This window comes from Anomalospiza imberbis, chromosome 15 (assembly GCF_031753505.1).
Source record: "Anomalospiza imberbis isolate Cuckoo-Finch-1a 21T00152 chromosome 15, ASM3175350v1, whole genome shotgun sequence".
Classification (NCBI taxonomy): Eukaryota; Metazoa; Chordata; class Aves; order Passeriformes; family Viduidae; genus Anomalospiza; species Anomalospiza imberbis.
The window spans coordinates 8,322,831-8,348,173 of NC_089695.1; the positions used below are offsets into that span (position 1 = coordinate 8,322,831).

General features: G+C 41.1%; 1 protein-coding gene across 21 annotated transcripts in view; it reads left to right on the plus strand.

Annotated features, from left to right (window-relative positions):
- RAPGEF6 (Rap guanine nucleotide exchange factor 6) overlaps window positions 1-25,343 on the plus strand; it is a 123,556-nt gene that overhangs the window by 57,787 nt on the left and 40,426 nt on the right. For 19 of the 21 annotated variants that reach the window (XR_011004300.1, XR_011004301.1, XM_068205708.1 and 16 more), the window contains one exon: window positions 21,117-21,248. Coding sequence is in view for 19 of the 21 variants with exons in the window: in XM_068205708.1 (XP_068061809.1) it covers window positions 21,117-21,248 (132 nt within the window). In the remaining 2 variants the exon portion in view is untranslated. Of the gene's footprint in view, window positions 1-6,464; window positions 7,473-21,116; window positions 21,249-25,343 lie in introns of those variants that run through there. The other 2 variants (XM_068205716.1, XM_068205714.1) reach the window with 1 other exon arrangement.

Here is a 25,343-nt window from a genome sequence, read left to right on the forward strand (position 1 = left end):
ATTGTGTGGCTTCTTGTAGGGAAATCTGACAGGGTAGTAGCCAGCAAGCTGGTCTCCCTGTGTGCAGGGAGAAGGGAGCATCCATGGATCTGTTTTTTATCTTGTGTCTTCCATCTGGGCTGCTTCTGTCCAATATGCTCTACTCAAATGTAACAGCCTGGTTGTAGTCTCACTTGTAGCCAACTCAACCTTTCACATAGGTTTAGCTTTCTCCTGCCTTAGAGAGAAGTAGTCCTGTGAAGGGTTATTTTGTATGTTAGCCTTGTAAAGTTGTACTTTGGAGTTGTTGGGTTGAATGTCACATAGCACTGAAGGATTTCTTTGAAGGGCTGTGACGGTGTTGTCTTCAACTTTGTGTTCAAGGTAAAATGGATTTCTAATTTAGAATATGGAAATTCACATCAACTCAGTCGTGTTCTTTGTAAGCCTCATGGACCAGTTTAGAGATAGAGAATATCTTGAGCAATATTCAATAAAAGTCACCATCAGGAAATGTCAGTGCATAATTCTAAGCATTTGGATGCTCTGTTTTCCTTGGAAAAACTTGGCATGAAAACCACTGCATGTATGAGAGAATAGTGACATAAGTATCTTTGGTTTTGGCATAGAACTGATTACTATCTAATGACATTTAGCAGCATTTGTAGTTTTATATTTGGTATGTGGCATCTTTCTTAATAGTGATATGTCTGACAGATAAAATACTAGACTAAATGGGACCATCACTATATCTTGTCATTGTTCCTAACCTTGTTCTTGCAAGTCAGACTTGCTTTTTGTTGCTGAGTATTAATGGGTTTTGTTCTTATGTGATGAAGTTCTTATGATGAAGTTTCTAGTTGAAGGTAAAATAGCCACAATTGTCTATTGTCTTTATGATTTTGATTTTGTTTCCTTTAAAGTTTGGTTAGCAGTTGTGGTTTGTCAGCTTGGAGTGCAGGTAGGGCTTCTGGCTTACCCCTTGCTTTATCTGTTAGATCATTTTCTCAGATTGGGTGACAATAGCTGGGGTTTTCCTGCTGTTTTGCCCTCAGTCGAGGGAGGACCCCAAATGCTGGGGAAAACTATCTCTGAGCATACTCATTTTTGCATTTTTAAAGGCGATAAAGGCTGGATTTTACTAGAAAATGAAAAAGTTTATAAATTGCTGTACTGCGGTGCTCCATCTGATGATAGAAGATTTGCAGAGCTGCTGTAGGGTCTGTGCTGGGTTTCCCCACCATGGCTGGTCTGGGGATCGAGATCTTGGGATCTGCAGACCCTGAGTGCCCGGTACCCTCCCCATTATTCCCTGTTCACTCTGTTACAGAACTCAGATAGCGCTGAGCCCGGCTGGTCCCAGCCTGGGTCCGGGGCCGGCCGAGCTGTTTGCGTGAATTTGTGCCTGAGCACAGGCAGGCCTGTCAGGGTGGGACTCCTCCACTCTTCAAACTGAATGCATGGACCACTAATAAATGGGAGTGGACTGTTCTAAACTACCCTTGCTTAGGACAGAAATTGTGGTAGGAGTCAAACCCCCCCCCTTTTCCTACTTGCAGGCTTCCAGTTTAGTGTTAAGCCTCAAGCAAAAAGACAAAAGAAATACTGGAAGTGGCATTTTCATGATTTTTTTTAACCTCATCTGTAGACTTAATGCATTATTCTCAAGGTCGTTTAATCAGAAGCCTTTTTCTTGTGAAAGATATGGTAGTACCTTATGTTTTAAATAGCCTTAATCTACTTGGTTTAATCTGAGATGCTGTTTTGAATAACTGAGGGAAGAAAAAGTGGTATTTTGTATGGGTTTTTGTATCAACTTTTGCAGAATGAGAAAAACATATATGCACCTTTATGGGCTTTGCAAATGGGAGACTCCACCTAGCTTCCCACTGTCAGCTGAAGAAATCACAGCCAGGTCCATGTTAGGTTTGGGAGGTGTTGTCTCCAAAGAATCTAGATATGAGATTAGATTGAGGTTATGTTTAGTGAGCCAAATCCTAAATGTGTTTGGGAAATTTTGCTGTGGGATATTAGCTATTTTGTCCTTTCTGTGTCTCTGAGGGGATTCAGTCCCCCAGACTCACCTTTTTGGGGTTGGGATCCACACCTTTTCACCACAGGGATCTTTGGGTTGCAGACCTTCCCAGGCTTCCCCACCCCTTGCCAAAATGAGATGCCAGGAAGGAAGGGAGGAGCGTGGTATGAATCATCTCAGTTCAAACCGTTGAAAGGAACTTTATTTGTGTGAGTCCATAGCAAAGGGGGCTTCCCCCTTCCCCACCAGTGCCGTCATCCCTGTTTGTGATGCGGATCATGCTCTGCCCGGCTCTGCAGAGTGTGTAAGCGAGACAGAGCTGCAGGAGAGGGCTGTAATTTATAAACATATTATAAACCATATAAATCTGAATCATTTTAAATAGAGGATAACCTTTCCCTGCTTAACACAGCAGCTGAAAAAAGAGTCGGGGTAGTGTGAAAGCAGTGGAGAAATTCAATCCATGGTGCCTTTTTATTGTTCCTCCTGTGTTGCTGGTGCTATATTTAGAAGCTTACATCACTTAAGGAATGATGACAGTCTCTGCCCTCCCCCTCCCGCTCTCCCCCTGCTCTCCCTCGCTCCTTCCCTTAGGATGGATCATGTTTTCATACTACTTATGAGTCCTACAGATCTTGGGGTAGGATTTTTCTACAGCCTTTTAGTGAGTGCTACCGTGGAAAGCGACACATGTAAGGATGCAATGGCACCACGGAATGTCGCCCTGAAGGGGAACAGGAGCTTGTGGTGCTGCTTTCCCTGCCTCCCCTTCCTAAAGAGTCAGGAACAGGGTGGAGGTTGTATGTTCTTTCCTTTTTTCCTGAGAAGCCCTAGTGAGGGGCTGGCCATGCCACGACAATACAATGAGTTGGTTTTGGTGTTGAAGTTCAGAGGTGGGGAGAACAGCATGGCAGTGACACCGAATCCAGCGAGCTGTGCTAGCATGGCAGGGTGTGCAGCAGGCTCTGCCTTCTGCACCCTTGCTCTCCCCATTGCCTGTCTGTCCAAAAAGATGTAAAGTACTCAAATCTATGGAAATAACCTCTTGATGCAGGTGCCCTTAATGCTAAAATATTTCTGCATTATGCTGCTATGTTTGGCAATTTCCACTTGGAAAACTCTATTAAAATGAATTATTTTAGCCTGAAACATCTTTGCCTGAGTGTGTGCAATGACAGATCGCCTTCTGAGCAGCAGCTGCCTTCCCCAGCCCCCACCATGGGCTTGGAGTCAGGATGAGACTGGAGCTGCTGCCCTGGAAATGGGGGGGCAAGTGAAGGTGCCTGCTCGTGTCTGAGCACAGCAGGGACAGTGTGCCAGGGCCGCCTGCCTCTGAGGACAAAAGGACAGAAGTCCTGAAGCCCACCTCGACGCCCCAGGCCCCTCGGCCGGCAGCTCCTGCCTTGTCAGCCAGGGCCGTGATGGCTTTGAGACCGTCACCATCACCGTCCTCCCTGCTGGAATTGCACAATGGGCTTTTCTTCCTCTGATTGATCAGGAAAAAGTCCTGCTGCTTGTGGGGGTACCTTCTGCCAGCGGCTGCCGGTGCTTCCCGCCTCTGCAGGGCTTGCATTTGTGGTGTCCTTAAATAAGGGAAGACTCTAATCCTGCCTAACTGAATGTGCATTTAAATTATGAAAGGCTTTACTATCCTTTTAAAAACATCCCATTTTTCAGTGACTTACTCTTGTTAGACAATTAGAACGTGCAGATTTGGTTAACAGTCTGGAGGATTCAGGTAGCATTATGGGAGGATAAAGAGAATGATGCAGAGAAATCTATGGAGTGCTATTTCAGCATGGAAACAAACCAGTGTTAAGGAACAAAGACTCCCTTTACTACAGAGATTGTATACTATTTTTTCTTTAAGATCATCTTTAAACTTGGATTCTGGCTTAAAATGTGAATGGTGATTTTCTGTTTGTGATTCTGCTCAATGCTTCAGCTTTTCTCAAGTATTTCAGTTGTGATCACTACCAAGCCTTTGTATCAGATTTTTTTTCATCTCATAGTTGCTCTAGTTTTGAGATTTGTCATTAAACACATGATTTATAAAAAACTTACAGCCCTGTACTGCAGGGAGCTGGGGCTGCAGAGAGGCATGTGTTAAAATAAAGAAATAAATGAGTGAAAGCAGAACGGAGTGGGGGGATGCCCCAAAAGCCGGGGTGTGGAAGTAGGTCAGGTTTCCCCCCCAGCCGGGGCTGGGCGTGCAGGGCTGCGCAGCGTGGGCTGCAGCCCCCCGGGACCCCCGCTGCCGCCGTGCTCATTGGCGGCACAGCCACAGGGATGATGTCATCTGCACTTAAAGGCAAAACCAGGAGGAAATAGAATTTCGTTCCCATTATTGAGCTGGTGTTTACAGTAGTTGTAAAATATGGCATCTGCGCCAAAATCTGTGCTGGATCGGGTTTGCCGCACAATGCAGCAGGATGAATCTGGGAGGTGGAGATCTGCCCGGAGAGCTATCAGGGGCAGGCAGGCAGGGAGAGGACTCTTTCAGCTGCACGGGTTCTTTTCTCCTTCATACAAATTGTGATTATGCTAACCATAATGCAGGTAACACCACATGGAAGTATTTGGGTGTTCATTGCTGCTGAGGATTTATCACTGTAGCATTATAGAAGTTTAAGATGCTTCTAAATACAATTTTATGAGTTATTAGAAAAGAGGCAATACAGTTGTGTGTAAGATGAAGCTCACATATCCAGCCTATTGTTTAGTATTGAAAAAGCAGTAAAAGAAACAGCTATTTCTGTAGATGTGTAGTGCTTTGTAAAAATCTAAAGTAGTTAGAATGCTTTCAGCTTTTAAAAATCCAATAGACTTTGTGTTTGCAAATTTTGCAAGCCCAGGATTGAAGTTCAGATTATCCTTTATGTTTAAATACAAATTAAACCAAGTAATATTTTTGAACCCTAGTTGCATTTATTATTTTTGTTGTTTGATAAGAGGTTAAGTAAATTCAGACATTGATGCCAATTTTTTCCTTTTACAATTGTTTTGGAAGGCACCAGGGGAAGGTCTTTCTTGGTTAAGGTGCATCCTAAGTGTTAGACTTGGTGACCCTTGTATGTCTCTTTCAACTCCAGATAGTGTATGTTTCTGTGATAATTTGGGCTATATACTGGGCAGAAGTCAGCTCCTGGATAACTGCTGAGGAGCTATTGGTGTGAGATGGAGAGTGGTGCCCTGTTGGTACAACTTGGGTTCGGAGATGTGAGAATCTCCTTCTACATGTCCCTTGGCACAGTAGCTTTCTGTGGATTGCTCAAACTGCCTGATTCAATACTCAAAAATAAGCAAGCAGACAAGACAAAAAGGGCGATTTTGGCCCTCACTACCAGCAGGTCCCCCTTGGCAGCTCCATTTGTGCACAGGAGGTACAGCCATCATGGGCTAGTTTTGATTCAGAGCAGTACCCTCAAGTCTGATGTGGCGACAAAAATTCTTTCCAAAAAGAGGATAACAGTAACAGTGAGTGCCCCTTCTTGCAGATGAAGTAAATTACCCAGAGACCAAAATAATGGCTTTAACAGAACCAGCACCCTCTGTCCCCTTGCCTGTCTCCTCCCTCCTTTCCTCCCTTGCGCAGTAGCAGAAGTCATTTGCCTTCTAGGAACCGAAAGCATCACGGCAGACCCGGCTCAAAGGTGTGGGATCTCAGAGATCCTTCCTTGGAGCATCTCTCCAGCATACTGGGCTGCCATCCAAGACTTTAAGCTCCTTTCAAATATATCAGTTTTTAGTTGCAAAAAGAGATTATAGAACTAAATTGACGACTGCAGAATTAAGGCAATTTGGGTTGGAAACAGAATTGGTCTTGACTGAGCAGGGAAAAAAACCCCACCCTCCAAAACTTTTAAAAAGTGTACCAAAATCATTAAAACTACGAGAATTATAAATCTCACTTTTCAATAAGAAATTTACTTCTCATTCTGGATAAAATCTCTGTATTGTGTAGGATGAGATAAAAATATTGAGTCTCTAGTGTGACACATATATAAAAGCAAAATTTTTTTATTGTGAGCTGATGATGCATGTGTCTGTGTGCATGTGAATGGCTGCAGATATTTATTTTACTTTTTAAAAATTTTAAATGCAGAGATGAAAAATAATCCACCTAAAGGCTGCTGAAAGTGTTAGTAGATACATGTGATTAATTTAAAAAAATTAGAAAAAGGAGAATAATCAGAGTTCCAGCATATCCCTGAATAGATATAAAATGATATAAAAGCTGATGTGGAAGCAGGGTGTTTGCTGAGCAGTTGTACTGATATGTGTGTTTATATTAGGTCAATAAAGATGCTCTGTTGGCTGCATCTGCAGATCCAGTAGCCAATTGATCTAATGCAGTTTCTAAAGGCTTTCTATACAGGTGATGTCATCCTTTTAGCTCCGTTCCCCTCCCACTCTCTTTCCTCCTTATTAGATATTTCATCTTGCTGCGGAGCATCCAATCGATGGGAGCTTCTCCTGAGGGAGCTGCTGAGAAGCAGGCAAAGATAGTAGGAATCAGGACTCCAGCAGTCAGCCTTGCTGTAGCTATGGACGTCCTGTTTTGTTTGGCATTACAGAAATGTTTTAATTGGAAAAGCTAGGCGTGGATTAGTCGTGCTATCTGACTGATGCATTAGAATACTAAGCGACACTGCAGAGTTGTAAACGGCATTAAAAAAAAAGGAGGGGGGGGGGCAAAAGAGAAAAGGGTTTGTATTGCAGAGGCTTTTAATACATTCCACAGTGCAAACCTGTTAGAGCATATATCCTGGAGCTACAGTACGGATGCGAATTCAATTTCTGCATTTATGATGGACATGAGTATAAAGAAGAAACTTTAATATCCCAGGGTGTGGGATTCCTGGATCGCCTAAGATGCTGAAGAACCTTTGCAAAATTTCATCTACAGTATTAGTATGAAGTTTCTGAAAAGTGGACCCGAAGATAAGCCACTTGTAAAAGCATTTTAGAAGAGAAAAAAGAAATTAGAAGAATTCATACCTTGCTTTTTAATGTATTGTTGCTTTAACCTGCAGTTCTAATCCATTTCTGAATTAATTCAATTTAAGCAGCACTTTTTGGGTGTATGCCTCTTGCCTGGAGAAGCGTATGGATATTTGTATTTGAGAAGCTAGGAAACATTTTGATTTGAATTTATGTGCTTGTTAAAACTGGAACATTTTTATAGGAATTGCTGCTGCTGCTAACTCCCTGCAATACTGAAAACTCCTCAGATCTAGTGGAAGCTGTAATCGAATTCAGTGTGAAATCCAAGCCTGAGAAGTTGCATATATGTACATTGCTGCTTTATGATTTTTAAAGAGAAAGCAGAAGGGATTTTTCTCATTTTTTCCCCCTGTGGCTTTTATTTGAGAAAGGAAACTTTCTTTCCCCAGCCTAAGAAATGGCTTTTCTTGTTCGATGTTACGCCAACTGCCTACAGCCCTGGGCCTCCAAAGTAAGTAAGATTTTGTCTCTGCTGCATTTCTGTGACATGTATTGACAGCCCTGGTGCTAGCTGAATGTTCCCTTCTCATCCCAGCAGCATGCTGGGTTGAAGGTACTGGAATCCTTGCTGTGCATGAACTATTTTTGTAGAATCATTTCTAAACGGGAAGGGGGGACCTAGAAATCATGGAATTGTTTTATGTACCAATAGCTCAAAAATTACCAGCAAGTATAAAAATAATGCCATTTGCTTATGAAATGTGCTAAGCTTGTTTTTTAGCCTATAAACATGAAGTGTATATGAAACCTATAAATATTATTGCAGTGTAACATTTTTATAACTGCTGGCATATTTTGCTAACTTGAGAATACTAGTATCCAAACCCACTGATGTTTTAATTTTCAAGCTATGTGGAGCTGTACTGCTTGTTTCCTTTGTGCAGCAGCATGGAATTGGTTAATTATTTAGCTGAACTATGTAATTACAATTAGCTTTAAAGGACTCCAGTTATTTTTTGTGTCTGAGAATGCAGTATTTCTGTGAAACTGGGGAGGGAAGGGTGTTTCTTTTAAGTGGCATAATGAAAGCTAGAACGTTCGAGCAAACCCACCTTGAGATAAAAGCCTTTAAAAAAATTAAAAATACAATATTTATGAGACTGTTACTATTTGGTGTGCTCAGTCAGAAGATTAGCTGAGTTTCTGGTATTTTAATAAGGCTACTACCAAGAAGTAGTCACCTAAGACACAGGAATTGCCTTATAAATCTGGGGCCAGGCAGATATTTATTATTGTTCCTTTATTATAATTTTGTATTTACTGGGTAGAAAAACGACTACTCAACTTTCTGGTGTTTGGAGGCAGTGGGCAAAAGCCTTGTGCTCCTGGCAGTGCGAGACACAGCATTGACTTTGGAGCAGGAGATGGCTCTTGACTTTGGTCCCAAGAAGTTTAGAGTCTCAATGACATGATGGTGTGTAAAGGCACAGGGAGAAGCCAGCTGGGTGTGTGGACTCCCTGTCCAGGCTGATTTTCCCTGTTTGGTTTTAATGTCTGGTGTGATATAAAGGGAAGCTCATGGTAAATAGGGGAGTGAAAGCTCTGGGCTGTGGGGTTTCCCTGTGTGGATGCCAAAACCAGCGTGGAGATGTGTGGGTGGGTGTGTGGCTGAATTTTGGCTGTTTCACGTGTGCTGAGTCCGCCCCATCATCAGGTGGAGTGGAGCTGCAGGTACTTGTGGTCTTGGAGAATGGCTGGGCACTGTGTGCTCACACAGGTAATTGCAGCTCCTCACCTTGGAGTTCCTGCTGGCCAATCCTGGCCTGTTTGTGTTATGATCCATGCCCCAGTGTACATGTAGACTCTTTCTTCCCTTCCTACTCTGCAGACATTAATTATGAAAGGCTGAGTTTACTTAAGCTTGACTTACCTGCACTGCCCTTATTAAGGAGGTTTGAATGTTGTAATACTGCTTAAAAACTGGGAATGCTTTAGTCACCTTGGTACTTCAGCTGGGATTACAGTCTCCACAGAGTTTGGGCTGAAGTGAGAAACCACAAAAAAGCCTGTGCTCAAATAAGGGCTTCATAAGGGTGAAATAATAACATCATAAAAAAAAGTTCTTTGACCCCTGTGTCAGCTCTGTGGACAATATCCAGTGGATTGCTGCTCTGCCAGCCAAGCCATTTATTCACTCAGTTACTATTCATAAATGAAATTGTATGAAATGTTAGGAAGGGGAAAGTTTGTTTTCTCTTTCTTTTTTTTCCTAATGGCTTATGAAAACCGATTTTGCATTCTAGTCCATAGTTAACAGTTCTTTACCTTTAAAGCCACAAAGATAAAGCACTTTTATTCCGTTCTGAAAAAACTCACAAGTCCCCCAAAACTCCTACAGCCCCCTCAAACTTTTGAAGGGATCTGTTCATATTGTTTGGTAACTCTGAGGAGAAGTGTGAATTGGATTACACAAACTGATGAGCTGAATCAGATCTGAGTTTGTGCCATTTTGGTTTTAGCTGAGCTTTGTACTAAGAATCTGTTTCTATGACAAGTGTTTTATAATAATACATAATACAGCAAAATAAGTCATGTCAGAATTTTAAATAGGTAAGTTAAATATGTAAGTTTCAAGTTTAACTTAAAAATGCCAAGTATTTTGTGTTTTGAAACTAGAACTTAGATTTATGTAGATCTGTGCCAGAATTGTTTTAATCAGTTGCTTTTAAACTGGTGTAGGACAGTAGTCTGAAAATGGGCTGTTGACTCAGTTGTAATTACAGCTGTTCTGGATGTGACAGTGTCATGATCCATGGATTGAATCAGAGCAAGATGAAGTCATATTTCTTATGACTAATCATAAAGGTAGGTTTTGTGAAGGTAGAACACTTCTGAAGGTTAACCTTAGCCTAGGGAGGTTAATTGCTGTGGCTGTGGAGGAGCAGAAGCCAGCGTTAGGACACCTGGAAGACATTCTCCAAGTACAAGGTGTCTCTGAGTACTGGTCCACAGCAGTTCCCATAGCACACACTGGTTTGGGCTGCACTCAGCCTCATCCCCCAGAGACTCCATGGCTTTTGGTTTTTGAAAGTAAAGGTGCAGAGTAGACTTGTGTAAAGCAATCAATGCATTCCATATGCCTGCATCAAGAGCTGTAAAAGGAGGATGAACAGAGGGAGAGAACAGTGAACGTGCATCTGCAGTGCCCTTTCAGGCAGGTTCTTGTGGAGGTCAGCGTATTTCTGAGGACTGCTGATAATTGGAAACATGTCCGAGAGAGATCACCCTCTCCTTGGCAGGAGGAGATGATGGCTGTTTGCCTCTGGAGGAACCAGCAGCAGGGCAGAACTGCCCCTTGTAAGGGATGGTCTCTGCCCTGAGGACTGTGCCCTTCCTGGAATGATAGACTGTGGAAGATGAGATAAATAGATGCAGGCACTTGTAAGGAAACGTGGTGAGGATGATAAGCAACGAGGAGTGTGGTGAGCAGTGATCAAAGCCGTGCCAGCTGTCGAGCCACTGTGGCTCTGGAAGAGGATGAGGGAGGATAGAGGACTTTGCATTGCGTTGGTGGAGATCTGTTTCCACAGGCTGGTTCTGTTGGCAAGGACAAGAGACATTCAACTTACATTAAACAAAACTCCTGTGATGCCAGTGCAGTATTTAAAAAAAAAAATAATTCACAAGAATCTCAGCAAGATTTTGGTTGTCTTTGTAATTCTGATCATAACTTGCTTTGTTCAGTTGTCTGAGATGCACTTTGTGGTATTGGACTCTTAACTGTAACTGTGCTATGAGGTCACTATGAAGGAGAGCTCTAAACGGAACGATTTAGATGTACAGGGTTCTTCTGTAATAGGAATTTTATGCACATCTTAAGAATTTTCCAAGCCTGGAATGTACCCACAGTTAACTGTGTTTGTGAAGCATGAGGGTCTGATGGGGGGAATATGGAGTGATTGGATAATGTTTCTATAGAGGATATTTAAAATGGATGCTTTTTGAGATAATGTACTTTTTATAGAAAATAAGAGTTTTTGAATTAACATTTAAGCTTTTAAATTTTTTTTCCTGAAGCAAAATAGTTTAATTCAAGATCCCAGGTGCATGTGAAACTTATCTTATGGCAGTAGACGGTAATATTTATTTTCTCTAGGCTTCTGTGCTTTTCTCTTTCTGCTATTTAGATAAAAATCTAATAATGTGAAGCGTAATAATGATACATTTGCTCTGTAAGAGTTTGTGTTTGGGTTAGAGCAGAAGACTTGGAATACATTTTCAGTCCCATTCCTATTTCTGTTGTTGTCTCAGAGGCATGTGATACAATTTTTGGTTATTTATAACTAAAATCAGTGTAACCTCATCTTCTAATTCCAAAGGGCATCAGTTTGATCTTCAGGATCTTGAGTTGAAACCTTCATGCAATTAAAGATTTCATTTCAGTTCCTCAGAAGAAAAACAGAGCTTTGATAGTGTGTCCTTGATTTGCTTCGATGTCATCCTTATCTTTGCTAACGTGCCTACATGGAAAGTAGCCCCAGTAGTATGAATTTGAAATGTTTTTAGAGCAAATAGAGTAACTGATCCTTTGCTTTATTTTTTCAGTCAGTTTTGATAAGGTCTTTCTCTTCCCCTTGGACCTGCCTTTCCCACCAGTCTGTCTGTGCCTGTAGCTCCAGCCCAGCTTTCAGCATCGCAGAGCTTGGCCCTGTCATCCCTCAGTGTGGTTGCTCTCTGAGCTCTTCTCCTGGCTCCTCATGGTTCCCTTCCCTCTTTGGAACTTTGCATTGCATGGTTTAGCCCTCTTTGGAATTTTTGGAGTTTCAGCCAGCTCCTTAGCATATTCATGGTCTCTCCTACCCTATATTTTCTGATACTTTTCCTCTTCATCCACTGCTCAGAAGGATTGCTTTGATTTTCCATGTTATTTGTAGGAGCACAGTCTCTTGGTGCCTTAGTACTATGATCCCTGAGCACTTGGAGAGTGAGGACTTGGACTGACAAATGACAAATTTTCTTACACTTAGATGCAAGTTTTAACTCTGTTTTCTGTAACCACTTGTAGGATACTTTTTGTAAAACTTCTAAATGCATTTTTTTGCCTGACAGTTTAAGATAAAAGTGGTTTATTATGAGCTATATGGCCATTTACTCCAGAAAACTTGGATTTTCTTATACTCTGGTGTATAATATGTTAAAGTTAAGTGCAAGTACACATTGTTCTACTTTTCAACAGAAAAAGCCTTTTCCTGAAGTATTGTTTTTATGGGAAATTGGCTCTTAATATGCAAATAAACACCTATCTGTTCATTTATTTCCTCCTGGACTTTGGTTTAAACCTGCTTTGTTAGAATTCTTACAGCTACAGCCTAGGTCAGGACCACCCTCTTCTGCCCCTCTCGCTTCCATGAATGCATTTTCTTGATAAATACAGAAAGAAAACGCGGAAGCGCCAGTGGAAGACTGGTGCTCCTTTGGGTGTTTTTGCACGTACGGTATCCGAGGGCCTCTTTACACAGCTCCTGGCTCGGAGGTGGTGCTGCCAGCCTCGCCGTGCTCCCGTGTCCTTGGAGCCCTGCTCGGTGCATCCCCGGAGCTGACTGTGCCTGCATGTCAGCACTGTGACGTGGGGCTGTAGCAGCCTGAGGATGCGTAAAGAGGGATTGTCATCCTGCTGTATTTTACCAATCTGTGCAGCTAGCAGTTGATAAATTATTTAGTCAATGAAGGTCGATGTAGATGTGGAATTTTATGTGCCCTGCTTAGGATGAGAGTTCCCAAATGTCAGGCTGCTGGTGGCTGCTGGAGTTTCTGGGCTCCTTGTAGAACTCGGAGCATCACTAGTCACTGTCACACTTAGTTTTCTACTGTAATTATTTACACAAGGCACTTCTTACTATTGTATTAATTTTCAGTGGCAAGGACAAAGAATAGAACTTGGAGTAAAATAAGTATTTTTGAACATTCCTGTTCCATATTCAAAATAACAAAAATACAAGTGTTGACGTTTCTGAAAATGTTACTTGTGAATGGACCAGAGAAGAGTTGATCTTCATTTTTTGCAACCATCAATTATGTTTACTTGATGGATATTCCCTTTATAATGGAGCTCCCATCAATACTGGTACAGTTTTTTGTGGGTGAATTTTCAGACCCACTTCTTCTCCAGAGCTGAGATGTTTGCGTGTCAGACACTTAGCATTATCGTGAGTTAAGGCATAGTAGTAATGTATAATTTAGAGATATGAAAACCAAATTAAAATTGCATTACATGTGTGGTTTAAGGCAACACCAGAATATAGTTTGAAATTCTGTCCTCATGTCACCTTATTGTAACTAAGGAAATGTAATACTTCAGAGAATTTTAATTTCTATGTGCTATAGGAGCCACAAAGACCAAAAAGCTCTTGACTACGAGAGGCAATAAACAGCCTCTAGGGATTATTAATTCTTCCAGATGGTTTTTGTGTGTTATGTGTGCTTTTTTTAAACTTATTGTAAGCCTGGAGATATTTTAGGAAGGCTTCGGGAATAGTTTTTGAGGCACTGCAATGCTGCCATGATGATATCAACTTGGTCCTTATTTCTTTGAGTTTCATGTGTGTAGTATTGATAAAACCAGGAGTAGATGCTGTAGATAGTGAATTAAAACATTGAAATAAATATTGTCATGAAGTTTGTGTAGTTGGATAGGCACTGAGTTTTTTTGCATTATGTTATTGAAGGGCACAGGATTTTATCTGGAGCTGTTGGGTAAAAACCTTGAGCCATCACTTAGTCTTAAGAACAACAAAAACCTCACTCCCCAGACATCATTGGTGCTTTTTAAAAAGCTGAAGAAATCTGTTTTTGTGCCACTGGTGAACCATCTGTGGTCTTCAAGGAGGAAATGTTTTTGTTTGCATTAAGTCTGCAGACTGATGTCAGCATGGGTAATTCAGCTGGGCTCATCTTAGTCTCTCTGTGGACACCTAAATGGCCTCTCTTTGTATCTCAGAGAAGCAACTTTCTCCTCTCCCATTAACACAGCTCGAAGTGTATTTTGAACTGGAGGAGAATTGTGGCTTGTATGTAAAAGATTAATATAAAGCAGAGTTAATTTATACAAATCCTTGTGAAAAATATTACTGAAAATTCTACAGAATAACTTCAGAGAAGTCGTGGGTTTTAGTGGTTTCTTGTTGATTTACTGGCAGGATATATGAGATGATTAAAATAATTTACTGATGCCAAGAAAAACCACTCAAGAGGCTTGTTCCTTTTTCATTTCTTAGATGGAACAAATGGGATGGAGGAGAGCAGAAAGGATTGCAGGTGAGAGACTGCTGTCAGTGGGAGTGACAAGTGCTGCTCCTGCTTCAGTAGGTTGTACAAAGGAAAAGTAGGATGAATTAAATAAATTAGTTATCCTGTGTAAATGAACAAGCTGATAATGGAAACAGAAGCATGTAGTGAGACCATCAAAGCAACTTGCCGATAAGATGGTGGAATGTAGAATTTGCTGAAGATCTAGTTCAATATTAAAGGTATGAAAGGTGTTGAATCAAGGATATATATTAAAAAAAAGATGTTTGAAGGGACTGGAAGATATGGTCACTGAAAGGGGAGAGGTGGGAGCTGGAGAAGTCCTGTTTCAGAGGGCTGGGGTCCTGTTCAGTTCTTTGATTATGTGGTCTTTTTAGTTTGACAGTTTGGTTTAATTTTTAAGACTTAAGGTAAACATACTTGATTTTTTTTTAACTGGCTTCTTGTGACAGACCAGGCTTTCTGTGTCATCTGAGAAAGGAAAATTGTTGTCCTCAAACCATTTGGGTATGATGGAGGCTGAGCAGGAGTGTTTCCTAAGGCTCAGAGGTTACCCAGTGTCATCACAGTTAATGCTCCGAGCATGTGTTAGTAGGTTCCAGCTTACAACAGCAAAAACCTCTTAATGGAAAACTTCAATAAACAAAATTCTCAATAAATGTGCCTTAAAATTGGGACTGTTTGTCTTGTAGAGCTGGTTTTCACAGTGAGGTGGCTGAGTTGGGGGTTTTACAGTGACCCAGCAGCTGTATGCGTGCCCTGACACCGCAGGGCTGCTCTGTGCTCGTCCTCGGGTGTTTTATGGAAAATAACTCCTGTGTTGTTTCTGAATATTAGTCTTGCTGGCAGCATTTCAGGGAACTTCAGAAAAGCAAATAAGGTAGAAGGTTACTGACAGTCTGTAAAACCAAGGACAGAAAATTTGCTTATACAGCCTGGAAAAGGACAGACTGTTCTCTCAGAGGCTGATGCTTCTGCTGTGTCCAGACTGCATTGATTGGTTGTAAACATCCATATGGGCTCCTAGAAAAACTGATAAAAAACTTTGCTATCAAGGAGTATTAAAAAGGGGCAAGACTTTTGATTCTTTATTGCCCATTTTCTTTCCATTAATTTGAATTTGGAATGGACCAGAAGAGTTCAGTGGGTTGTGCTTCCTTTATTAGTTTTTATCCTCATGATGAGTCCTTTGGCCACGGTCATTATTGTGGGATCTTTCTGAACATGTTAGATAAATATACAATTTACTGCAGGTTAAAACACAGTGATGAAGATTTTACACATGGGAAAAGATAATTCATAGGTCTTGTGTCCCTCTGTCAAGACTATTTTGCAAATTCATATTGCCTGTGCCTTTTCAGCATGTGTATTTTGATTATCCAAAGTGTAACAGTAAACACTGATACTTACTTTCAAAAGTTGTAGCACAAAGGCACAAACGTAGCTTTTCCTCAGGGCAAAGATATCAACAAATCCTAAAGTAAATCACTATGGAAATAGAGGATGAAGAGCATGGTTTCTGCCAAAAGAGGTTCTACTGATTCCTTTCAGTGAAAAAAAAAAGGGAAATAGAAAAGAAAAATGTCTCCGTTTGGCCAGTCTGTGACAAAACTTAACTTGTGACTTCTGTGGTTACCTTTCTCTCTATTTAAACACTGTAATGGCTTTCTATAGCCTTTATTTTTAGCAAACCCTTCATAAGGAGCACATGAAGGGAGGTTGTCCTCAGGCTGACCATCACTTTCAGTGTCCTTTTCAGATGAGTTGATGGGCGGTCATCTCGTCAAAGGTCACGTCATTTGCTCTGCTGGACAGAGCATGTGCAATCTTGATAGTCTGTTATAGCAAAATTAGGTTTTAATTTAATTCCCAAGTATTCTGTGTGACTTCACTGCTGAGAGTAAATGGTGTTTACGTGGGAAGTAAATGTCACTGCAGACACAGTGTCCTTGGTCTTCTGGCCTATGAGTTGTGCTATGGATCAGAGCTTACACTCCAATTAATTTCAAAATTACCGACACGAGACTTGGTGTAGATACACAACCTTGTACTCACCTTTGTTCAACTTTATACTGTTCTTGCTGGAGAACAGTGGGAAACGTCAGCTCTCTCAGGGAGAAACCATCACATCATTATTCTGCTCTTGTTACCAAACTACTTTTAGAAAGTCAGTAATTCTGTATAAAACCAAGAAGTCCTGATGTCTGTTAAAAAACCAACTGAACAAAAATAATAAAATAAAATGCTCCTTTAAAGTAAGCTTTGTATTATGTAATAGGAGAAAGGACAGGTTTGGAGCTTGCAGAGTTTTTTGAGGTTTCTCTGGTTTGGCAGCAGGAGTGCTGCTTCCCCTTGCATTGGTGCTACATGGCTGCACCCATGAAAGAGATGGAAAAAGCCAAACTCCTGGTGGGCTTTTGGAGTCTTCACCTCAGGTTTTCAAGGCTGGTCTGGGGAGAGTTCAGTATTTTGTGCATCTCATTTTTAAATAAATGTTACTCAGTGCTGCCTTTTACACTCCCATGTCCTCTCCAGCCACCTTCTCTCTTTCCTGCTGAGGTGACTGTTTCCCAGCTGTGGCTGTGTCCTGGCAAACTGGATGGGATCAGCCTGTGAACCCTCTTCCAAAATTTCAAATTGCTTTAACAAAAACAGGTCCAGGCTGCTGGTGCTTCTGGGTTGGTGTGGCATGGCAGGCTGATACTACCTTTTGGATGAGCTTCTGAAGGATTTAGTCTTTTTTTCTCTCCTTTTTCCTCTTGCAGTTTGCAATATTGCTTTAAAAATTCCCTGTTGATCCAGGATTTTTTGGTGTAATCACCAGCTGTGTTTTCCTGACTCAGAGGGGGTGCAGAGCTGTAGGTGGCTGTGCCGACGGTAACTTCTATTTTCTTAACATTCTTTCTGGTACAGTTCTGAATTGCAGTGTGGCATTCCAACGGGGGGTTTGTTCTTAAATATCCCTTTGTAGGGAAAGGTCAGTCACAAGGATGTGCTGGCACTGATACAGGGACAGGCTGTGCCAGCATGTCAGATGCACTCATATTACAATTCCAGATTATCCCTTGTGAAAAAATGAAATTGTTGTGGTTTATAGTGGCAACTAAGTAGTCTGTTGGAGTGTTTATCAGAATGTTGTGGATGTTTGTGGTTTTTCTGTCTGGGGGTGCTGGGGCACATAGTTAGCCAGAAGATACTGAAAACTAAACATCTGCATCCAAAAGCATCTAATACGGGCATAATTGAACATTGCTATGTGGACCTTGTTTCCCAGCACAGGATTTTTCAAGATACTGATGCTCTTGTAACAAGAGTTTCTAAGTTTCAGAAAAAAATGTCATAGTCACCAATAGTTAAGACAATTTTATGTCACTTGCAGCAACTTCCCAGCCACAACCAGCAAGAGCTTCCTGTGTCCGCTGTCATGTTGGTACAGAAACATCCTCTCTGTATCTTGCTGCCTGGTGAGCTCTGCAAGAAAGAACAATCACTTTGGGTAATAAAAATGGCATACAAAAGACAGAAGCTGTGATTTATTTTGGGAGATTGAGTAGAGTGGCAAGCAGTACTTTAAAGGTCACTTGTCTCAAATAAACCTTGTCTCTCTCTCAAATTTAAAGAGATACTGCAATGTTTCCTTGCATCTAACTTGCATTAAATGTTTTTTGCAAGAATATATTGCAAAGTCCAGCAGAAGCATCATACATACCCATGTGCTTCATAGGTGATGGAAGTGAAAGGGAGTCCTGGTGAGGGGATTGAAGAGCAGTTTTGATTAATTAGTTGTCTAGAAATACTCCTTTGGGAAAGCTGGCAGTGCTTTGATCATCAGTGGGTTTTAATGAAAATGACACACAAAATATATGCACAACCTGTTTATTTTGAGAGCCATGTCTTGTTTCATCAGTACTTAGAATTACAGAATCACAGAAGGGTTTGTGTTGGGAGGGACCCAAAAGCTCCTCTTTGGGTCCCCCTTGGGCAGGGACACCTTCCACTAGACCAGATGGAGCCTCACTTCTCCGTGTAGGTATGGAAAACAGTGTTCATCACAAGAATCTTAAAATCTCAAATAAATTAGAGAAGACAATCTGTATGTGGCAGTGCATACGTGTGGGTGCTGGGATGTCTGAGCCAGAACAGGATTTAACAGCACCAGTTGTTGGTAAAGAGCAGCACCTGCCATTGTTCTCCTGGGAAATCCTGCAGCATTGGTTCTGCTCTTGGTCCTGCTCACTCTTTTACTGGAGCTGTTTTGAAGGTTTGAGAATCTGGATAGAAGGGAGCTTAAATTAGATTTCCTTATGTCTGTGTTACCACAGTCAGCATTGGATTTGATCATGGACAAAAAGATTGAAGCTGAAGTCAGAGCTGTTTGTTGGAATAGGTAGGTTATAAAGGTGGGGACAGCCTGAAGAGTTTGCAGCAAACCTGTGGTCTTTAAGCCAGAGCCAGTGAATCTATGTGGGCTGATTTGTTCTGTAATTTCCTAAAACTCCTGGATTTTCACTTCCACTGCCTTCAGGAGCTGCCAGCTGCCTTGCCCTGTCCATTTGGCAGCGAGTGCCAGAGTGCTGGGGGATGTGACCTCCCTGGGAAGTGATGCTCTGACCTGTTGGGTTGTGGCTCTGGGAGCGTGGCTGGGGGCACTGCAGGGTGCTCCAGGGTCACCCTGCAGCACAGGCTGCCCCCCGAGTGCTGCCACAGCACAGAACCTCCTCCACCCACAGCGCAGGTGTCATCGGTGAAATGTCCGTGCCTGACCCCATCTGCAGGGGTGCGAGGCTCCAGGAGGAGGAGGTGATGCTTCCTGCCCCGTGCCTGCTGGGAGCAGAGCCTGCAGAGTGCTCTTCTGTGTGGGGCACAGCCATGGGTTCTGTAGGCAGTGTGCCATTGGGGTGCCAGGAGTAACCAGCCCGTGCTCCAGACCAGAATCAAATCTCAGCTTCGCTCTTGCTCGTTGTTGCAGTTGAGAGGTTACATCTTGGTGTAAATCAGCTCCTCCCCTGTGCTGACTGAGAGGCTGCCTGTCGGACACTGGATTGAATTTTGTCACTCGAGTGCTTTGACCTTTTTGTTGTTCTCAAATCCTGAAAATAGTTATTTTCAGCCTGTAAAACTTTTTCTGGAGCCTAAACATAGGCTTGAAAGTGTTATGTTTCCTTTGTATTTAGATCAAGTTCACCACAACTTAAGTTCCCTAACCCTCATTCTGCCAACCCCCTTTCTTCCCTTTACTGCTTGAATGGGGTTTTTTGGTGGGATTTTAGCAACCTTTTGATTTTAACACTTTCTCCTTTTCATGTGACCATAGATATGAATTTTACAGGTTGGGTATTTTATACTTGCTTTTGTTAGGAAAAAACAAGGCTAGAATAAAGCAAAAATTAGGATAGTGAGGAAGAGTAATGTTTTCTTTCATAGCCCATATGGATTGTTGTGTTTGAGTAGTGACTGCCAGTGAGGATGTCTTTGGGAGTTGCAAGGGATGCAAGATCCCTCATGTTCCTTATCACAGTTTTGGTAGTAAAATTATGTTGCATTTGTCAGAGGGTCTCAACAAGTTTTTCCCTGGGGATGGAGAAGGTTTGGCAAGACCTGTGGTGCCATCTACATTTTCAGAAAATATGTGAACTAGTGTTTGGTGAAGTGCTTCTCTTGTGTGTTCTTCAGATAATGGACATGGAATTGTGATGGTAAATCAAAACCTGTTTATCACTTCTCTTAAGTTTACTCAGTATTTATAAAGTTAATACCAGCTCAAGAGTATTTTCCAGTACTGTCCTTTAATTTGTAGGACTGAATATCTAGTAGCTGACATGATTGTGTGGAATTTGGTTTGTTTTACAGAAGAAATCTTTTCATTTTGATGACAACAGTTGATGCTATTGGACTAGTTTTGGACTTTTTCTACATCAGAACTTTTTTTTTTTTAGGAAACAGTATATAACTTGTATAATTTAAAAATGAGAAAAGCACATAGAGAATCTATGATTCCTTGATACAATGTGATTTTCATATAGTTGAGTATAATTAAAAAAATAAATATTAAAATTTAATAGTTTAATATTTTTTTAAAAATATGTGACAAAAAAAAAACAAGCAGCTGAATTAAAGGACTGTTCATTTGACAGTATCCCATGCAGTTCTAAGTCTTTAAAAGCTACTGCTGTTTTTTTTCAGTAGAAAGAATATGTTTGTGAACTTGAATAATGCACTCAAATTTAGATATCTGCATGTGTGTTCATTTACAGATAGATTTATAAAATAGGGGTGTTGTTGTGCATAGCTGTGGCCAAAATGCATAATATTCTTTCTGTGTACTCATTACTTTAAAGAAAATTTAAAGCCCTTTACAGACCAAATGTTTTATTTATATTACATTCCTTTTTGTTCTACACTGGTATTTTCTAAAGGTTATTCCTGAACTAAGGTGCATAAATTGAACTTATAAGGAGCAATGCTGCTTCTTCATAATGGATTGCAATGTCAGCTAAGGTTAAATACTGTGTGGTGTTTGGCCAGCATCATATATTTGTTATCTTGGGGTATGTCACTTAGCTGTAAATATACCAGTCCTTTGTTGTATAAAAAGGGGCATTGTTTTCCATCAGTTTTATGAAATGTGAAGTGTGATTGGGTCAGCTTAGTCTAAACTAGCTTTTTCTCAAAATGTATGTCAAGTTACAGGTTCAAATTCCATTTGATTTTGATTCAATAATCCAGCAATTCAGATACAAATCTAAATGTGTAACAAAAGTTTTATGAAAAACTTTGTCTTCAAATCAGACTTACACATCTTATTTTCCTTTCTTTTTCCTGCCTTTCCCCAAATTAATTTTATTTCCAGCTTCCAGCTGACCTTACCAAGATGCATCTCACGGACAATCCTCATCCCCAGGTGACGCATGTCCCTTCAAGCCAGTCAGGATGTAGCATTGCCAGTGACTCTGGGAGCAGCAGCCTGTCTGATATTTATCAGGTAAGACTGCTTTGGTTTCATAGTTTTCCTTCCTTGATGTTAAAACTATTCCATAAACAGGAAGAGGTACCCTTTATCCAAGTCTGGGTAAAACTCTCTTGATGCTTCGACCTATCCCTGCGCAGCCCATGGGGCTCATCACTCCCACAGACACAGAAATGCAACAAACTGCTGCTTGTAAAGCTCTTTTTCTTTCTTTTCACATCTTTCTGTACCACCAAGCATGCTGTGGCTTTTAAAAGTAACATTTGTTGATTCATGGTATCATTTTCCTTTCTGAAATGGAACAAATCTCTCAAAATCAGCCTGGTGTTTCCAATACCGTCCTTGATTATTTATATTTATTGCTAATAGCAGATGTTCAGTTCTGCAAACAAAAGTGTGGTAATGAACCCACTTTGCACTAATTGACTGTGGAAATTCTAGTGTGGCTTCCTGAGAGCAGAAGTTGGCTGAAAGCCACAGATAGCTTCATTTGTTTACTGATAATACACTTAATAAGTTACCTGTCTTGTGTCAAATCGCAGAGCTCATTTCATGGGTGTTTATGCTCTGATTAATGAGGGGGCTTAGCTTGGATTTGTTTTGATCAGTATTGATCACAGCTTTTCCACTTCCAAGTTGCAGTCTGACCACAATACAGAGTATACAGCAGTTGTTGAGCATGGTGTAGGTGTAACTTGATTTTAGACACCTGTTCCTTTTCCTTAGGTGCTGTCTGGATACTATTTCTATACTGGAAACAAATTATTGATACCTATGTACAGCAATATATTGCCTAGGGAACTTGAAAAATAAGACATTAAAGCAAAAATTACTTTAGAACACTAAAAGTGTCTCTGCATTTTTGTCCTATTTAATCTATAATCTTACTACTTCTTTAGATTTGCTTGCTGCCAGCTAGATCAGGAGTAGCTGGCATCCCTGAGAGAGTCTCTCCAAGATGCTCCATGAATTCTCTTATTTCTGAGAGGATGTGCTGGAAGATGGTGTTTTGTATCTTGATTATTTTTACTCTTTTTTAAAAATTTTCTGAATCAAGACTACATCAGAATTAATGTTAGGTTAGGGTTAGGGTTGAGAAAGTCCAAGAGCCTACAGCTCCAGGAGCACTGGGGCTGGAAGAGGCCTGCCAGGGAGATCATGGCAGGGCCACAGCATTGCTGCTGCTGCTGCTGCATCCTTCTGATCTGGACCAGCCGTGGTGCTGGGGCTAGGGTTAGGGTTGGGAGAGTCAAAGAGCTTGCAGCTCCAGGGACACTGGCACTTGAACTGCATTGCAAGGGCATCACAGCAGCGTGCCACCATTGCCAGCTCCACACTTCTGAGCTGTGCACCTCTGGCCCAGTGCTAAGCTGCACTTGGTGCTGGGGTTGAGAGAGTCCAAGAGCCTACAGCTCCAGGAGCACTGGGGCTGGAAAAGGCCGGCCAGGGCAATCCTGGCAGGGTCCCAGCATTGCTGCTGCTACATCTTTCTGATCTGGAAAACCCATAATGTTGGTTAGGGTTAGGGTTAGGGTCAGTGTTAGGGTTGGGGTTGAGGGAGTCCAAGAGCCTACAGCTCCAGGAGCACTGGGGCTGGAAAAGGCCAGCCAAGGTGATTGCAGCAGGACCACAACATTGCTGCTCCTGCATCTTCCTGATCTGGACCAGCCATGGTGATGGGGACCTCAGCCCCAGGACAAGCTGCCATTAGGCCTAGAGTTAGGGCTGAGCGTGTCACAGATCCCACAGCTGCACGGGCACTGGCACTTGAGAAGGCACTGCAAGGCCATAACAGCATGGTGCTTGAGTTGCCTGCCTGAGTAGTTTGGAGAGGTTGCTCTAAGTGAAAAGCACTTAAAATATATTATTGATAACAAAGATATCACTCTAGCAGTGGTATCTTGTAATAAGTGAATACTCTTTATCTTGTGTTGGTAGTTGCCTTATATCTACTCATCCATAAGTGACAAAAAAGCATAATTGCTAAACAAATAAAAATTATACAAATAAAATAAATGATGGAGTAACATATTTATGCACTGTAGCAAATAAACTGTGGTGCTAGGTATTTTGTACACTAAGGAATAATTAATGTGAAAATGACTACAGATTTTGTATTAATTTTTAGGAGTTAGGACTTTTCAGGTAAGAATTTCCTTTTCAGTGGCATTTACCTGTGTGGTTTTGCATCCTGAAGGAAATAAGGACATTTGTTAGAGAATTCCTGGCTGGCCAAGTTGATGCTGAGGCAGGTCACCACTGTTCATCACTGATGAGTGAGATCTTGCAAGATAATTGTACAGCCATGTATGATCAGAGCCACAGTGACATTAACTGTGAGAGATAGCATTAGCGAATCAAGCATTTGATAAGCTGTGGGTGAAGAGAAGACATGCTACAGACATGGCATGAGGGGGGAAAATCCTCAACACCCCACAGTGATTTTCTCCCCCTTAATTTTTTAGTGAATTTTTAGTATCTCATTCTCATATGTCTAATGTGCAAATAGTAACCTGATAAAATACGTATTTATGTGCATTTATGTATTTTATGGATTTATTGCAGTAGCTGTATCAGTTGGTGGGTGAGAATTCTCTTACTGTTTGTCACAAATCTATAAGTGATCACTAGATATTGCTTAGTAATAGATAGATGTTGTGTAATAATGCCATTGTACAGTATTTAACACAGCACTATATTGCAGCAACACATCAATATAGATAGATTTTGAAATCACAAAAAAGAAAAAGTGTTTTCCCCCAAATATTCGACACATTATGAAGGTAGAGAATATCTTTGGTATGTAATAAAGCTACATTTTGAGTGTGATGTATTGAATCAGTGATTGAAAGCATTTTTGGTACAGCAAAATACAGCTTTTCATAAAGTGTTTGGAAAATGATGCTTTGCTTTTGCAGTCAGCTTCATATGTATCACGCCAAGCTTCACATGCCAAACTCTTTTGAAATATCATTAATGTCACTAATATTCTGAATAATTTTGATTAATGTAGGCTTGAAATGACCTTTTGAATTAATGGTATCTTACCATTAATTTTTACAGTAAGTAGTACAAATTTCATTTTAGAATTGGAAAACATGATTCGAATGGTAGGACCAAAGAATGAAACAATGTTTTATTAATATATGTAAAGATTTTCTCTTCATCTGTGTACACTGCATTCATGAATAGTGTCGAAATGAAGTTTCACTTGTTCCAGCTGCCTCTCACTCCAGAATAAAGCCCATTTCCAGTTAAACAGGAAATGATGAGCGTAATGCTTAAGGTGAGATCAGCAGAAGAAGATTCCCGCCTGTAAGCTCTGCTGTGGAGACATTGTGTTAAATCCTGAGTTAGTTGCAAAAAGTGATGAAAATTTATGGTTTTCTTTCTTGTCCTGTACTGTTGCTATTCCCTGTTAGAGATTTCAGTGTTTTGGTGTCTGAAACACAGACATCAAAATGTCCAAATGTGTGTGTTGTAAATGCCAGCTTGGAATGCTGCAGAGCAGGTGTCTTTCTGCTGTGCTGCAGACCTTTTTTAATTATAGAAAGAAAAAGTAAATTATTCACTACAATCTTTAAAGTAACTTCTTGCTTGAAGGGGATTTAAAAAAAATACTCTTTTTCTTTCAATCCCTTTCTGAAAGTACATTTAATTTCAGAACTATGGTCTTCAGCTGGAAGTAGGGGAAGCTGTTTGGTTGTACATACAGCAGTTGAAAAGCAGCCTTGTACAGCTGCTTTGACCTGTTACAGGGGTCCTCAGGGAAAAAGAACTGAACAGGTATTACACAGGAAAAACATCTTTCTTTGCCCTTTCATGGGACAGGGTCTAAGGTGCCCAGCCACAGTCCCACAGGGAATCCAGGTTGTCTCTTTAGATGTGGTTGGATAGGGTCTCACCTCTACTCTCAGAATTGAGTTTCTTGTATCAATACCTGGCAATCATCTTCTCTTAGTGACCAAGCAGTTTGCATAAATTTTCTCCTACCTGTTTATTTCTGTCAGTTCTCTCTCCTTTCACTTCTTTCAAAATCCTTCATTTATCACTTTGGGAGTGTGTACTCTTTGTGGGCAGCAACATCATTGTCCGGCAATTCCAATTGTG